Below are 18,301 nucleotides of genomic sequence, written 5' to 3' on the forward strand. Positions count from 1 at the left end.
TTCTCCTGCCTCAGCCTCCTAAGTAGCTGGGATTACAGGTGCCTGCCATCATGCCCGGCTAATTTTTGTATTTTTAGTAGAGATGTGGTTTCACCATGTTGGCCAGGCTGGTCTCAAACTCCTGACTTCAGGTGATCCACCCACCTCAGCCTTCTAAAGTGCTGGGATTACAGGCCACCATGCCCTGTGATAGTTTCTTTTGTTATGCAGAAGCTCTTTAGTTTAATTACCTCCCATTTGTTAATTTCTGGTTTGTTGCAATTGCTGTTAGCATCTTCATCATGAAATCTTTGTCAGGCCGGGCGCGGTGGCTCAAGCCTGTAATCCCAGCACTTTGGGAGGCCAAGTCGGGCGGATCACGAGGTCAGGAGATCGAGACCATCCTGGCTAACCCGGTGAAACCCTGTCTCTACTAAAAAATAGAAAAAACTAGCCGGGCGAGGTGGCAGGCGCCTGTAGTCCCAGCTACTTGGGAGGCTGAGGCAGGAGAATGGCGTGAACCCGGGAGGCGGAGCTTGCAGTGAGCTGAGATCCGGCCACTGCACTCCAGCCTGGGTGACAGAGCGAGACTCCGTCTCAAAAAAAAAAAAAAAAAAAAAAAAAAGAAATCTTTGTCAGGGCCTATACCACCTTTTTTTTTGAGATGAAGTCTTGCTGTCTTGCCCAGGCTGGAGTGCAGTGGCATGATCTTGGCTCACTGCATCCTCTGCCTCGCACATTCAAGCAATTCTCCTGCCTCAGCCTCCTAAGTAGCTGGGATTACAGGCGCCTGCCACTACGCGTGGCTAATTTTTGTATTTTTAGTAGAGATGGGATTTCACCATGTCGGCCAGGCTGGTCTTGAACTCCTGAGCTCAAGTGATCTGCCCACCTCTGCTTCCCAAACTGCTGGGATTACAGGTGTTAGCCACCGTGCCCAGCCGGGCCTATATGATTTTATACCTAGAAAACCCCATAGTCTCTGTCCATAAGCTCCTAGATCTGATAAACAATTTAAGCAGAGTTTCTGGATACACAATTGTTGTACAAAAATCAGTAGCATTCCTATATACTAATAATGTCCAAGCTGAGTGCCAAACAGGAACGCAATCTCATTCACAATAGCCACATAAACAGTAAAATACCTAGGAATACAACTAACCGGAGAGGTGAAATATCTCTACGGTAAGAATTATAAAACACTGCTGAAAGAAATCAGAGTTGACACAAACAAATGGAAAAACATTCAATGCTCATGGATAAGAAGAATCAATATTGTTAAAATGGCCATACCACCAAAAGCAATTTACAGACTGAATGCTGTTCCTCTCAAACTACCAATGACATTCTTCACAGAATTGGAAGAAACTATTATAAAATTCACATGGAGGTGTAAAAGAGCCCAAATAGCCAAAACAATCCTAGGCAAAAAGAACAAAGCTGGAGGCATCGTATTACCTGACTACTACAGGGCTACAGTAACCACAACATCATGGTACTGGTACAAAAACAGACACATAGACCAGTGAAACCGAATAGAGAGCCCAGAAATAAAGCCACACACCTACAGCCATCTGATCTTCGACAGAACATGCAATGGGGATAAAACTGCCTATTCAATAAATGGTGCTGGGATAACTGGCTAGCCATATGCAGAAGATTGAAACTGAACCCCTTCCTTAACGCCCGTATACAGAAATCAACTCAAGATGGATTAAAAACTTAAATGTAAAACCTAAAACTAAAAACCCTTGTAAAAATCCTAGGTGTTTGTTCTCTAACAGACATGAGGCATAATCTGAGATAGTTTTGTCTGAAAAAACTTTTGGAATTAGTACAGTGTCAGAGAAGAATCATAAAAACTACAGCCAACATTTAAAACAGGATAATGCTTTATTTAAGCCAAGCTTAATAGACATTTTAAAACCATATCAAAATCATGTCATCCATACAATAACAATATTGTCTTACCCTTTGGCATTCACTATAAGAAAAGCATTTCAGATAATCCCATTTTGCATAAAAGATCCGTTTCCATTTATTTTATTTTATTTTTTATTTTTGAGACGGAGTCTCGCTCTGTCACCCAGGCTGGAGTGCAGTGGCGCGATCTTGGCTCACTGCAAGCTCTGCCTCCCGGGTTCATGCCATTCTCTCGCCTCAGCCTCCTGAGTAGCTGGGACTACAGGCGCCCGCCACCATGCCCTGCTAATTTTGTTTTTGTATTTTTAGTAGAGATAGGGTTTCACCGTGTTAGCCAGGATGGTCTTGATTTGCTGACCTCATGATCCTCCCGCCTCAGCCTCCCAAAGTGCTGGGATTACAGGTGTGAGCCACCGCGCCCGGCCGTAGAAGATCCATTTCTAACAAAAAGCTAATATATTTAATTAAAAGACTATTAGAATTAACTCTTCTCTTACAGCTCTTTTCTAGCTTTTCCTTTAGTCAACAATATCTTTAGCTAATAAGTTAAGGGAATTTGTATTCACGGAAGAATCTTTGTCATTTAAGCATAATGTGAAATATAAAATTGTTGGTTGTTATCAAAGAATTAGATGAGCAAATACAGGCATTCACTTCTGAAACTTACTAATACTCAGGAAATCAGAGACCCATTAAAGTGGGTTTGGAAGACCTGTGAGCTTTGTGCTTGAGAAAAGCATTGTTCTATTTTACTTTTTATGACTTCTTTTGACTTTGACTTCATCTTCTAATATTTTTGTTGAATTTCATTTTTGCTGTCAAATTTTTAGTTTCTAAAAACTCTTTTCTGCCATCTTTGTCCCTCCTTTTGAAAACTATAACATCCTCTTATTTTACAGATCGTTCCTTATCTCAGGAACATTATTAATGTTATTAATGTTTTCTTTTCTGTTTTTCTTTCCTTTGGGATTTTTTTTTTTTCCCTGTTGTGATATCTGTCATTTGTATTTATTTTCTTCAAATGTCTAATGACTTGGCTGGCAATTAAGATGGATTAGAAGCTTTGTACATGGGTGAGGATTATGGATCTGTGAGTTCACTACAGATGAAAAAGTGGTGATCTCAGTCTTAAGTCTGGGCTTCCATCAGATATCATTCTTTGTTGGATTTTTTTTCTTTTGGACAAGGCCTCAGTCTTTCCTGAGAAGACTTACCCAGTTTGCTTGGAGATTTTTCTAGCTGCTGATATTTTTTGATTAGAATGGGTATAGGAGGCTGAGGATGCCATCATTTTAGTATGCAGATTTACACCTAAATGCTCATTTCTAGTCCCTAAACCTTCTGCAATCCATGGTGTCTAGTGAAAGTGAATTTGGAAATTCTGCTGCAATTCCTGAGGACTAGTGGCTGTCAGCGGAAGTGGTGTTTGGGGAGTGGTGGTGGTGGGTGATTTTGTCCCCCAGAGGACATTTGGCAGGGTCCAGAGACATTTTTTATTGTCATGACTTGGATGGTACTGAACATCCTAAAATGTACAGGACATCCCCATAATGAAGAATTATTTGATCCACTAGTGCTGAGGCTGAGAAACTCTGCTCTAGAGAGTAATCCTTTGTTCTCATGAGGGTTATGTGGTGGTGTGAGGGTGGTGTTTGCGCTGGTATGTGTGCATGTTGCTGCAGCAGGGAGTATGATTGCTCTGTATACATACTTTAAGTCTCAGTTTTTAACTCCTAATGTTACCCCTTCCTTCTGAGATACCTGATGCCTTCAAGTCCCACATTTTTCGTTTTCTTTTCTTACTTTTTTTTTTTTTTTTTGAGACGGAGTCTCACTGTTGCCCAGGCTGGAGTACAGTGGCACGATCTCAGCTCACTGTAAGCTCCGCCTCCTGGGTTCACGCCATTCTCCTGCCTCAGCCTTCCTAGTAGCTTGGACTACAGCGCCCGCCACCACGCCTGGCTAATTTTTTTGTAATTTTAGTAGTGACGGGATTTCACCGTGTTAGCCAGGATGGTTTCGATCTCCGACCTCATGATCTGCTTGCCTCGGCCTCCCAAAGTGCTGGGATTACAGGCGTGAGCCACTGCGCCCGGCCTAGTCCCACATTTTTCCAACATTCTGTGGGGCATATTTATATTCTGTACCCCTGATTATAGACACTTAGGTTGTATTCCCTTTTCTCTCTACTTTGAGTTACAGTCAGTCCTCTGTTAGCTTTCTAGCTTCTCAAATTGGATACACACATACTTTTCCCCTCATAGGTAGGGATTCTTAGTTTCAGAATTTAGGGCAAGGGAAAAATATTTCATTTCTAAAACAAAGACAAGGAATATAATTTGTTCTTTGTAATTTGTATTTATTGCTTATTGACACTTAGGTATCAAGTGACACTTGGGTATCAGGTGACACTTGGGTATCAAGTGATGGTGATAAATGTTGGAAATGAGTTTGTGTAGCTGTCACAATTGTGTTGGAATACATTTTGTAGGAGTTAGAAAAAATATTAACTGTTAAACTCATATTAAACTTTATTTTAGAGTCATGAGTGGAAAATTAACTGTTCAAGAAGAGCAGATTGTAGAATTGATTGAAAAAATTGGTGCTGTTGAGGAGGAGCTGAATAGGGTAAGCATTTAAAATGATATTTACTATTATGTGAAAAGCAAATATTGAAAGAAAATTTTAGAAGGTGAAAGACCTAATATTTTTTCCTTCAATATATGTATATATATATTTTTTAGATGGAGTCTCGCTCTGTCACCCAGGCTGGAGTGCAGTGGTGTGATCTCGGCTCACTGTAACCTCTGCTGCCTGGGGTCAAGCGATTCTCCGGCGTCAGCCTCCCAAGTAGCTGAGATTACAGGCGTGTGCCACCATGCCCGGCTAATTTTTTTGTATTTTTAGTAGAGACAGGGTTTCACCATGCTGGCCAGGCTGGTCTTGAACTCCTGACCTCATGATCCACCCATCTCGGCCTCCCAAAATGCTCAGATTACAGGCATGAGCTACCGCACCCAGCTCCTTCTTTAAGATTTTATTTAAAAAAAAAAAAAAAGATTTTATTTTGCTGACCCTTATACCGAAAGTTATATCATGATTTTTTACTATCATCAATCACATCAAAAAAGCTGATAGCTTATATTAATGAAACATTACAAAAAATTAACTGAATTGTTTGATTTTGTTATTAAAACTACAAAATAGTGAATGCTGAAGCATTTTTGTTAACATGTTTATCAGATGAAGGAATACAGATATTGGGAGAGACTGGATATTAAAGAAAAGTAATATAACTAGGGTAGGCAAGAGGCCTGACCTTTCAGGGCCACTCTCATATTAATACCTTTATTTATTAATAATAATAATAATTATTATTTTTGAGACAGAGTCTCACTGTGTCACCCAGGCTGGAGTGTGGCGTGATCTCGGCTCACTGCAAGCTCCACCTCCCGGGTTCACGCCATTCTCCTGCCTCAGCCTCCCGACTAGCTGGGACTACAGGCACCTGCCACCGCGCCCGGCTAATTTTTTGTATTTTTAGTAGAGACAGGGTTTCACCGTGTTAGCCAGGATGGTCTCTATCTCCTGACCTCGTGATCCACCCGCCTCGGCCTTCCAAAGTGCTGGGGTTACAGGCGTGAGCTACCATGCCTGGCCATTTTTAATTATTTTTTAGAGACAGGGTCTTGCTCTGATGCCCAGGCTACAGTGCAGTGGCATAATCATATCTTACTGCGGCCTCAAACTTCTGGTCTCAAGCAACTCTCCTGCTTCAGCCTCCTGAGTAGCTGGACTTCAGGCATGCACCACCATACCTGGCTAATTATTTTATTTTTTTGTAGAGATGGAGTCTCGCTGTGTTGCCCAGGCTGGTCTCAAACTCTGGGGCTCAAGTGATCCTCCTGCCTTGGCCTCCCAAAGTGCTGGAATTACAGGCGTGAATTACCTTGCTGGGCCACATTAACACTGTTTTATTCAAATCCAATGGCAATGTTGAAGGAACCTGAAGAATTAATAGTACTACCCCAAACCTATTATTTAATCTCAAAGAGTTGAGTAAGATTGCAGAAAGAAACCGGATGACATATTTGTGTTAATCTACTGGGTAACTTGTTACAGCTTTTGCATGGAAATAATTTGTTTCATTTTTCTAATCTTATGAACTAGCCAGATATCCTACCAACCAGATCAGCATTTTTTAAATTCTATGTTATATTTAGGTTACAGAGTTGTTTATGGATAATAAAAATGAACTTGACCAGTGTAAATCTGACCTGCAAAATAAAACACAAGAACTTGAAACCACTCAGAAACATTTGCAAGAAACTAAATTACAACTTGTTAAAGAAGAATATATCACATCAGCTTTGGAAAGTACTGAGGAGAAACTTCATGATGCTGCCAGCAAGGTTTGTCCCTTGTATTGATTTATACTCATATTAAATAGAGAATGGGTGGAAATAATGTCTGTGCTTAAGCATTAATTATGATATTCTGTTTATTCACCCAAAATGGTATTTCTGTCCATTTAAAAAACATTATTTTACTATTTCATCCATATTTTTCTTAGTGGAGATGTTGACTTATGAAAAAACTACTCCTGCTCCTGGAGTTTGGAAAATAGAACATAACTTAGCCAGGCGTGGTGGCTCACGCCTGTAATCCCAGGACTTTGGGAGGCCGAGGCGGGCAGATGAACTGAGGTCAGGTGTTCGAGACCAGCCTGACCAACATGGAGAAACCCGTCTCTACTAAAAATACAAAATTAGCTGGGCGTGATCACGCCATTGCACTCCAGCCTGGGCAACAAGAACAAAACTCTGTCTCAAAAAAAAAAAAAAGAAAATAGAACATAACTTTATAATATATTTTGTAGACATTTAGAATGTGATGTTGTGATGCTTTTTCTTTGTGGGGATGATTGAACCTAATTAGTCATTAAGAATTGAGTATGTTCTGGCTGGGCACAATGTCTCACGCCTGTAATCCCAGCACTTTGGGAGGCTGAGGTGGGTGGATTGCTTGAGGTTAGGAGTTCGAGACCAGCCTGACCAACATGGTAAAACCCCATCTCTACTAAAAAAAAATACAAAAATTAGCCAGGCATGGTGGCACATGCCTATAATCCCGTGTACTCAGGAGGCTGAGGCAAGAGAATCGCTTGAACCCAGGAGGCAGAGGTTGCAGTGAGCTGAGATCATGCCACTGCACTCCAGCCTGGGTAACAGAGCAAGACTCTGTCTCAAAAAGAAAAAAAAAAAGAATTTAGTATGTTCTAATGATGAAAGATGTTGAAGGTATTTAATTTTTTATTAGTTGTACTTTTTTTTTTGAGACAGACTCTTGCTTTGTCGCCCAGGCTGGAGTGCAGTGACATCATCTCAGCTCACTGTAACCTTTGCCTCCCGGGTTCAAGCGATTCTCCTGCCTAAGCCTCCCAAGTAGCTGGGATTACAAGTGCCTGCCACCACACCCAGCTAATTTTGAATTTTATTAGAGACGAGGTTTCACCATGTTGGCTAGGCTGGTCTCAAACTCCTGACCTCAGGTGATCTGCCTGCCTAGACCTCTCAAAATGTTGGGATTACAGGTGTGAGCCACCACCCCCGGCCATTAGGTGTACTTTTGAGGAAATAGTAGAACATAGAAGGGAAAAAATTTCTGAGGAGGCATAATTATTGCAATAACTGACAAAATCAGTTTTCCTTGCTTGCGTAGATGGCTACAGGAAGGAAAATAAACATTACTGAGCATCTGGATAAATTAGCATAAGTTAAAGCATTTCTTCTGATACAATGTCTAAAATTTACTAGTTTTTTTTTTTGAGACAGAGTCTCTCTGTCTGTCGCCCGGCCTGGAGTGACAGTGGCACAATCTTGGCTCACTGCAACCTCCACCTCCCAGGTTCAAGCAATTCTTCTGCCTCAGCCTCCTGAGTAGCTGGAACTGCAAGTGTGTACCACCACGCCTGGCTAATTTTTGTATTTTTAGTAGAGACGGGATTTCACCATGTTGGTCAGGCTGGAAAATTTACTAGTTCTTATCAAGATAAATCCTTATGTAGATACTTTCATTAGATTCCTTTCGTCATATCCATTTTGTCTAACACTTATTTTTTAAAATACAGCTGCTTAACACAGTTGAAGAAACTACAAAAGATGTATCTGATCTCCATTCCAAACTGGATCGTAAGAAGGCAGTTGACCAACACAATGCAGAAGCTCAGGATATTTTTGGCAAAAACCTGAATAGTCTGTTTAATAATATGGAGGAATTAATTAAGGATGGCAGCTCAAAACAAAAGGCCATGCTAGAAGTACATAAGACCTTATTTGGTAAGTTCAGGCTGTTTTGTTCTAGTCTTGATGTGTTAAGTGTGATGTTGATTTCAAAACTGATAATTTAATTTTGTGAAACATAGATGACAGTGTCACCAATACTCTCTACCATGCACAAACTATTTGTTCAGGCTGCAGATTAATGCTTTACTGTCCCTGAATTAAAACAAATCTTTTTCCCTCCCCACCCTCCCTTCTGTTTTCTATAAATTGTTACATTTATTAAGTAACTAAGTATATAAACGTTAGAAGTCCTCTTTTTCCCTGACTCTGGCTCCTGTCCCTGGGTCATTCACCATAGGTGTTATTGTTAAATTTCTTGGGCCTTTTTCTAGAAATTTTCTGTGCATAAACATTCTGCAACTTTTTATTGGGGGGGCATGTGTATCTTGATGGTTTGCTATATTGTCAGAATATGTTTGTGTCTCATTGTTTTTAACTATTCTATTATCTCCCTTTAGAAAAAAGTATGTTTATTTAGTGTGAAATACTATCTTCATTATGGAAAATTTGGACATCTAGAAATATAAAAATTTAAAAAATCATCTAGACTCTAGTCTCATTAAGCCAAGCACAATCAATACATTTTGGTATTGATTTCCAGTTTTTCTTTTCTTCTGTAAACTTACCATAATTCTGTATATTATTTTTAGTTAGAGATTAATTATAGAATATTCTAATTCTTTGTGCACTATGAATTATAGTTATGGGTCTGATACACTTACAAATATGTTAAGGGCTTACAGAGCACTATAGAAAATATGTAATGTATATTTAAATATTTCCTTGCTTATGTAGTGAGCCAGTTCTTTTAAGCTCGTTATTACAGATTCTACAAGGGTATACTTTTGCCAACTTCTTTGAAATGGTTTGAACTGTATTTAATATATATATATGTGTATATCAAATATATTTATGTCAAAGTTTACATCTTTCTGTTTTTTTCTGTTTGTTCTAGGTAATCTGCTGTCTTCCAGTGTCTCTGCGTTAGATACCATTACTACAGTAGCACTTGGATCTCTCACATCTATTCCAGAAAATGTGTCTACTCGTGTTTCTCAGATTTTTAATATGATACTAAAAGAACAATCATTAGCAGCAGAAAGTAAAACTGTACTACAGGAACTGATTGTTAGTACATCTTTTAAAATATTTTTGAAGGATTACATTTGATAAGTATTTGATAAAATATTTTGAAGGGTTATATTTGATAAATCTTCATAAACAATGTTAACTGCTATTCTTTCATCTTAAGCTTTGCTAGACGCAGTCATAGACACGTCACTGTGAGAGTACATATATATATATATTTTTTTTTTTTCTTTTTTTTTTTTTTTGAGACAGAGTCTTGCTCTGTCGCCCAGGAGTGCAGTGGCACCACCTCGGCTCACTGCAAGCTCTGCTCCCAGGTTCATGCCATTCTCCTGCCTCAGCCTCCTGAGTAGCTGGGACTACAGGTGCCCACCGCCACGCCTGGCTAATTTTTTGTATTTTTAGTAGAGACGGGGTTTCACTGTGTTAGCCAGGATGATCTCGATCTCCTGACCTCATGATCCGCCCACCTTAGCCTCCCAAAGTGCTGGGATTATAGGCGTGAGCCACCGTGCCCAGCCAGCGTCTCATTTTCTTTATTTTTATGGTTTTTTTTTTTTTTTAGCCTCTCCTTTTCTCGGTTCACTGCAACCTCTGCCTCCTGGGTTCAAGCGATTCTCTTGCCTCAGCCTCCTGAGTAGATGGGATTATAGGCATGTGCCACTATGCCTGGCTAATTTTTGTATTTTTTTTTAGTAGAGATGGAGTTTTACCATGTTGGTCAGGCTGGTCTCGAACTCCTAACCTCAAGCAATCCACCCACCTCAGCCTCCCAAAGTGCTGGGATTATAGGCGCGAGTCACTGTGCCCGGCCGAGAGTACGTCTATATTTTAAAAGACATATCTCTCCACTGTTTATTCTCTCCCAGAAAGATTATTTTCAAATGTATGGAACTAACTTTTGAAACTTTTTTCACTCATGTCTTGTAACATTAGGAATAGGAGTTATTAGTGAGGCTTTTAATGACTAAAGGGCAAGTTTAGCACCACATGATAGCAAGGAATTTGTTAGTTGGCCCAGAAATTGGTAAGTCCCTCTTTCCTCAGGGGTCCTGGACCCAACCAGAAGGGGATATTGGGTAGTTAATTTTAAAACTACAGTAATATATGATAGTAATAATAGTGCAAGAAAAGTATGTTTCAGAATTCTGGGAACACATAACAATTCTTAGGGTTAGATCTGTGTGGCTATGCCCTTCTGGGCCATAACTGTAAATCTTTTCTCCACAGTTCTATGGAAGTCACTCATCTAATTGCACTTCATATTACCTCCTTCATACTTGATTTATATAGTTTTTATTTTAAAATTGTATGGTTGGTCTAGGAAGTTCTTAGCCATATAATTTGTTTTCTGTGTGCAGGGTCTTTGCCTCCCTTTTTCAGTTTAACAATATTTATTAAACATTTTCCAAGTAAATACTACAAATGTTAGCTGACTCTCTGCCTCAATTCATTGCTTAGATGACATTATTTCATAGGTTTTCTCAATCACCCAAATTTGACAGTGTTAAAAGATACCCTGTCAGTACTAACTTTTCAAATATTGATTCATTCATTAAATGGTCTCTATATATACAAGCATACTTCAAAGATGTTGCAGGTTTGCTTCCAGACTACTGCAATAAAGTGAATATTACAATAAAGCAAGTCATGAATTTTTTGGTTTCCCAGTGCATATAAAGGTTATGTTGACCAGGCGCAGTGGCTCACGCCTATAATTCCAGCAGACGCCTGGTGGGACAATCAGAACACAAACAACGTTTATCAATTACGTTTGCTGTCTTACAGGGGTACAGTTTATGGTACCCCAAGACAATTATAATAGTAACATCAAAGATCATTGATCACAGTGTGTAATGAAAAAGTTTGAAATACTGCAGTAGTTACCAAAATGTGATGCAGAGACAGAAAGTGAGCACATGATATTTGAAAAAAGTCACTGATAGACTTGCTCAAGGTAGGGTTGCCACAAACCTTCAGTTTGTAAAAATTTGGTATCTGTGATGCATAGTAAGGTGAAGCACAATAAAATAAGCTATGCCTGAATTGATATATTTCTACTTAGCAAGTTACGATTTTTGCTTGAATTAAAAGAAAAGAGGAATGTTGCTGTCATAAAATTAGTTGAAATTGATATGCTAGCTCTTCTTTCCAAAAGAATGCCAGTAGCCTATAAGTATTTACTAATGTATTTCTGTTATACTTCCTCAGCCCTATCCTACCAAAAGAGCTTAGATCAGGACTTTTTTTCTTTTTATAAATATTTCCAATCTATCCTACATTCTTAATTTTTCCCATTTCTTGACAAGAACAACATCTTTCACAAGTTCCTCTGATACAATAGGATATAAGTCATCTCAGATCTTCAAAGTTAAATACTTCTAGCCCAAGGGCTAATCTTGATGACTACTTGGTCTCAGCCTTTTTGACTGGTAACCTAAACTTGTTTGAAATTTATTTTCTTAAAGTATACTTATAAGTTTTTTAAAATTTATTTTCTTTGGAGTGCTGAAATCTTATTAATTGATTGTCATTTTCCTCTCTTTTGAATTCTTCTGACTTCTATTTCATTAAACTATTAAGAAATTGTTCTGGCTCGTGCGGCAGCTCATCCCAGCACTTTGGGAGGCCGAGGTGGGTGGATCACCTGAGGTCAGGAGTTCGAGATCAGCCTGGCCAACATGGTGAAACCCTGTCTTTACTGAAATACAAAAATTAGCTAGGCATGGTAGCAGGTGCCTGTAATCCCAGCTACTTGGGAGGCTGAGGCAGGATAATTGCTTGAACCCAGGAGGCAGAAGTTGCAGTGAGCCGAGATCATGCCATTGCACTCCAGCTGGGCCACAAGAGTGAAACTCTATCTGAGAAAAAGAAAAAAAAATTCTATGTTTTCACTGGGCTTGAAAAAAGACAAATTATTATATTTATTGTAATATAATAAATTATAATAAATTATTATATTATTATATTGATTTATCTATGTAGACTATAAAGAATGGAGAATGGGGCCGGGCGCGGTGGCTCACGCCTGTAATCTCAGCACTTTGGGAGGCCTAGACGGGCAGATCATCTGAGGTCAGGAGTTTGAGACCAGCCTGGCCAACATGGCGAAACCCCATCTCTACTAAAAATACAAAAATTGCCTGGGTGTGGTGGCTCACACCTGTAATCCCAGCTACTCGGGAGGCTGAGGAAGGAGAATCACTTGAACCCATGAGGCAGAGGTGGCAGTGAGCCAAGATCTTGCCATGGTACTCCAACCTGGGCAACAGAATGAGACTCTGTCTCAAAAAAAAAAAAAAAAAATGGAGAATGGAAATTTAGAATTTTAATGTGAATATTTAGCTACCAAAGTATTTAAGATATCATTTAGAAAGGTTTATGGAAGTGGAAATATTCTTTTTAAAGACCTATTTGTTTATTTTTAAAACCAGAATGTACTCAAGACTGATCTTCTAACTTCACTGGAAACGATTTTATCCCCAACTGTGGTGTCTATACTGAAAATCAATAGTCAACTGAAGCATATTTTCAAGACTTCATTGACAGTGGCCGATAAGGTAACAAATGCTATGTTCTTAATATCTCAAAATTGATGTGTTGTTTAAGAAGGAAACTCATTTTTGTTTCTTCAAAGATAGAAGATCAAAAAAAGGAACTAGATGGCTTTCTCAGTATACTGCGTAACAATCTACACGAACTACAAGAAAATACCATTTCTTCCTTGGTTGAGTCACAAAAGCAATGTGGAAACCTAACTGAAGACCTGAAGACAATAAAGCAGACCCATTCCCAGGTATGTTGTTTAGCTGACTTGGGGAGTACAGAAAGAGAGTTTTAGGATGATTTGATATAACTTGATAATTAATCTATGTTATACAATCTGAATACTGTAAAACCTGAAACCTGAAAATACCATAGCCACTGTTGCTTATAACAGTAATTATTGTAAAGCAATTGAGAATACTTCTCTTAATATTTGAAGTTTTGCTACATCTAGAACCCCATGCAGAACCACAATATGACAAAACAGTCCTTTTCTCACATCAAGATGAAAGAGGAATCTGGAGAAACATACCTTTAGAGAAGAATGGTTATAACATTTAAAGTGAACATGTATCTACATTAAAACCTGCTAAGTTGCTTCTTTCTAGGATGGCATGGATAGTTGCCTTTCATAAACCAAGTCCTACTTTTCTCTTATTTCTGTCTCATTGATAGACATTTAAAACATAGTAAATTGATACAATTTATAATTCTTATTGATTATAAATGTAATTCATGATTTGTCTTCCCTGTAAACTGTTCCTCATTATATGAGGCTTTAAACCAAAACCAAGCCTTCAAACAATAATCTATAAATATCAGATATATGAAAAACAGCTTCTGGTATTCTTAAGACTTTAATAATGACTGTCTAAAATTTTATTAAATAAGCTTATGATATGACTGAACTCTTATAATAGTTAACATTTATTGAGCAATTAACTGTGTGTTTATTCCTCCCATCAATATAGATATAAATTCTATTACTAGTCAGATTTAATGAGGAAACTGAGACCTTGTGAGCATCTAATAGTATGTAGATCATCTTACAGAAGGTGGGAGTGATTGTATTACCTGAAAAGCATCCATGTTTGAGTGTCTCTTCCAAGTGTTTCTTGGCAACTTAAAATTGCAGTATTTTCTCATACATCTGCGTAGGTTATTTCCCCTTAAGCCTGTTGAGAACTTTTTAGGTGTATATTCTAAGGCTGATCTAAGGCTTTTTATAAATTTACTGTTTTGAAATGTTTAAAATTGTTAGGCAGTTGTTTAAAAAAACAAAACAAAATCTGATCTGAAAAGTATCTTAGCATGAATAGTTTGGCTTCCCTGGCTTTAAGGAAGCAAGTTCAGTTTGTGAGCTATTTCTTAGGTTTTCCAGAACTTGAAATGAGCACTATTAAAATAATTGTGTAAAACTGAACACATTTACATATGGATAAATATGATAATACCTGCATTAGCATTCAAATTATTAATCTGATAATACCTTTGAGACTAGTAAAAATACTGACAGACTTTATTCATAATCAGAATGTTAGATATGTATTGTCAACTGATGTGTTATTCAGAGATACTGGCCAACCAGCAGACTGAACAGTGAATAAGAATGTTAGATGTATTTTCAGCTCTTCCTTGGTCATTAGGATGGCTTCTTCATTTTGCAATGTAGCATGTTATATGCCTACAAGAGCTTGTTTTCAAAAATGTAAAATATGAGCAAAGATAAGACTATTTACATTTTGTTAATATGATCCAACTAGGTTCTGTAAAATTTTTTAGCTCCAGTAATTGATAATATTTTTGGATTGCTTGACCCATTAGTATATCACATTAATTTTCCCTTCTAGTAGTGTTATCAGTTAAAAAGCTACTATATATATCTGTCAAAGTTGGTCTTAAACATAATGTGATATATGGGGTTGTTTGAGTAGTTTTGAGGTACACTGAAAGTAATTTGTTACTTACAGCTAAAATAGTAAAGTTTGCTAATTATTTACTTTTTTAAAAATCCTGGCTGGATGTGATGGCTCACGTCTGTAATCTCAGCACTTTGAGAGGCTGAGGCAGGGTGATTACCTGAGGCTAGGAGTTTGAGACCAGTCTGGTCAACATAGTGAGACCACGTCTCTACAAAAAAAAAAAAAATTGTTTAAATTAGCCAGGCATGGTGGCTCATGCCTGTAGCCCCAACTACTTGGGGACTGAGGAAAGAGGATCCCTTGAGCCCAGGAGGTTGAAGCTGCAGTGAGCCTTGATTGTGCCACTGCACTACAGCTTGGACAACAGAGTGAGACCCTGTCTCTAAAAAAAAAAAAATCCTACATTTTAATATCACTTCCACCGCTTTCCTCTGTGGAAGAAAGGTAGAGTTAAAGCTCTCTTGTCAAGAATTTATATAATTAACACCTATGGACAATACTTCTTGTTTTGTTATCAGTCATAAAAAATGTTCAAATGTCATAATTTTAAGTCTCCTCACTTCCCACACTTTTCTTACAGGAACTTTGCCAGTTAATCAATCTTTGGACAGAGAGATTCTGTGCTTTGGAGGAAAAGTGTGAAAATATACAGAAACCACTTAGTAGTGTCCAGGAAAATATACAGCAGTAAGCTATTTTAAAATTCTCTTAAACTTTTCTGTAAGTCTGAAATTATTTCAGAAGAAAAAGCTTTAAATAGTACAAATAATTCCTCTGTGTACTTTCAAATTTTGTTGATATTTTATTATGTATGTGTATATATACATGCATATAAATGTCTTTTCATTGCGTATTTGTGCTCTCTTTTAAGACAGTGAAAAACCTGGCTGTTATCCACCATATAGTTTCGAATTTCCTCAATCTTAGAAAACACACTAAGTAATTTCACAATTTCTAACCTATATTACTGATGAAAAATTTACTAACTAGAGCAGGGTTTGACAAACTATGGCTAGCAGGCTGGATGCCTATTATTGCAAATAATTTCATTGGACACTGTCATATCTATCTGTTTACATGTTGTCTTTGGCTGCCTTTGCACTGCAGTGGCAAAGTTGAGTCATTGCATCCAAGTCATTGAACAATAGCCTAAAATATTTGCTATCTGGCTTTTCAAGAAAAAGTTTGCTGATTCCTGTATTAGAGTTTTGTTTTGTTTTTTCATTTTTGTTTTTGTTTTTGAGATGGAGCCTTGCTCTGTCACCCAGGCTGGAGTGCAGTGGTGCGATCTCGGCTCACTGCAAGCTCCGCCTCCTGGGCTCACGCCATTCTCCTGCCTCAGCCTCCCAAGTAGCTGGGACTACAGGTGCCCGTCACCACGCCTGGCTAATTTTTTGTATTTTTAGTAGAGACGGGGTTTCACCATGTTAGCCAGGATGGTCTCTATCTCCTGGCCTTGTGATCCGCCCGCCTCGACCTCCCAAAGTGCTGTGATTACAGGCGTGAGCCACCGCGCCCGGCCCTGTTTTGTTTTTTGAGACAAAAACAAACAACCTGCTCTGTAGCCCAGGCTGGAGTACAGTGACCCGAGTGCAGTGGCATGATCTCGGCTCATTGCAACCTCCGCCTCCCAAGTTCAGGCGATTCTCCTGCCTCAGCCTCCCGAGTAGCTGGGATTATAGGCACATACCACCATGCCTGGCTAATTTTTTGCATTTTTAGTAGAGATGGGGCTTCGCCATTTTGGCCAGGCTGGTCTTGAACTCCTGGTCTCAACTGATCTCCCACCTTGACCTCCCAAAGTACTGGGACTGCAGGTGTGAATCACTGCCCCCTGCCTATATTAGAGTTTAATGTTGCTTTGTAGCCTCATTGCTTGCCAGTTCTGGCCTGTATTAAGAGTTTAAGGTTGCTTTGTAGCCTCATTGCTTGCCAGTTCCGCATACTTACCATACACTACAGTCAGACCTATGTTTTCTTTTTTAGGAATTTTATAACTTTATGGTTTAACATTTATATTCATAATCTATTTAAAAATTTTTATATAACATAGGAGATTTGTCAAGTTTCAGTTTTTTTGCCTATAGAGTATTCTGTTCTCATGAGGAGAAAGATACTATATTTACCCTATTTTTCCCCCATTTAATTCCTAAATTAAACTTCCTAAAGTTTCAAGCTTTCTTTGGTGTGAAGAACTTCTTGTAGTCTTTAAGGGTGGGTCTGCTGGACACAAATTCTGTTTTCCTTTGTCCAACAATGTCTTGATTTCCCCTGCATTCCTGAAAGGTATTTTTGCTGGCTATGGAATTCAGGGTTGACAATTATTTTTTTCCAGCATTTGAAATATGCTATTTATTTTCTTCTTCTGGCCACTATGAAATGAGAAATCCACTGCCATTCAAGTAATTGTTCCCTTATAGGCAATCTCAGTACAGCTGCTTTCAAAACTTTTTTGTCTTTAGAAACTTGATTATATTTTGTCTACTCATATTTCTTTGAGTTTATTCTATTTGGGTTTTGTTTAACTGCTTCAATCTGTAGGCTTATGCCTTTCACCAAAACTTGGGAATTTTTCATCTATTAATTCTTTGAATAGTTTTCAGCCCTATACTGTTTTTTTCTCTGCCCCTATGACTTTGATGACACAAATGCTAAATCTTTTATTTTGGTCCCTCAGGAGATACGTATATTTCTTATAGATATATATATATATTCTCTTTGTTGTTCACATTGGGGAAATTCTATTGATCTGTCTTCATATTCACTGAGTCTCCTTCTGTCATCTCTAACCTACTGTTAAACCCATTCAGTGAGGTGTTTTATTTCAGTTATTGCTTTTTTATTTTTAGTTTTAAAATTTTCATTTGCTTTTTTTATACCTTGTTTCTTAGCTAGGATTTTTTTTTTCCCCCAGGAGTATTTTAATTTCTTTTTAGAGCATTTTTATGATGGCGGCTTTAAAATCCTTTCCAGACAATTCCAGCATCTGAGTTTTCTTGTTGTTGGCGTCTATTGATTGTCTTTTCTCATTCAACTTGTGATTTTGTGATTCTTGATAAGTGATTCCATATTGTACCTTGAAGATTTTGGGTATTATGTTAGGAGATTCAGGATCTTATTTAAGTATTTTTTAGCTGGCATTTACCCTGTTTAGGCTTAGCATACAGATCCAGGCTCACTTTTATGGGCTGTGGTTCTACTGACAATTTAGTTTTTAGAGCCCTTGCAGTGTTACTCTGATAATGCTTTGTTTGTGTACTACCCACATGAGAAAAATCTGTATTCTGCTTTTGTTGGATGAAGTGTTCTGTATGTGTCACTTTGATCAAGTTGATTGATAGTGCTATTCAGATCATCCACGGCCTTACTGAGTTTCTGCCTATTTGTTCTCTCAATGACTAAGAGGGGAGTATTGAAATCTCTAATTGTAGATTTATCTGTTTTTTTTAATTAGTTCTATCAGTTTTTGCCTCGTGTATCTGAAACTCTGTTGTTGGG

At 38.2% G+C, this 18,301-nt stretch overlaps 1 protein-coding gene across 1 annotated transcript in view; it reads left to right on the forward strand.

Moving 5' to 3' along the window:
• KIF11 (kinesin family member 11) overlaps positions 1-18,301 on the forward strand; it is a 65,281-nt gene that overhangs the window by 31,747 nt on the left and 15,233 nt on the right. Inside the window, exons 11-17 of the mRNA XM_007963564.3 lie at positions 4,443-4,530; positions 6,126-6,314; positions 8,033-8,240; positions 9,202-9,374; positions 12,770-12,895; positions 12,973-13,131; positions 15,384-15,490. Coding sequence (XP_007961755.1) covers positions 4,443-4,530; positions 6,126-6,314; positions 8,033-8,240; positions 9,202-9,374; positions 12,770-12,895; positions 12,973-13,131; positions 15,384-15,490 — 1,050 coding nt within the window. The remainder of the gene's footprint in view (positions 1-4,442; positions 4,531-6,125; positions 6,315-8,032; positions 8,241-9,201; positions 9,375-12,769; positions 12,896-12,972; positions 13,132-15,383; positions 15,491-18,301) is intronic.

The sequence above is a fragment of the Chlorocebus sabaeus genome, chromosome 9 (assembly GCF_047675955.1).
Source record: "Chlorocebus sabaeus isolate Y175 chromosome 9, mChlSab1.0.hap1, whole genome shotgun sequence".
Taxonomy (NCBI): Eukaryota; Metazoa; Chordata; class Mammalia; order Primates; family Cercopithecidae; genus Chlorocebus; species Chlorocebus sabaeus.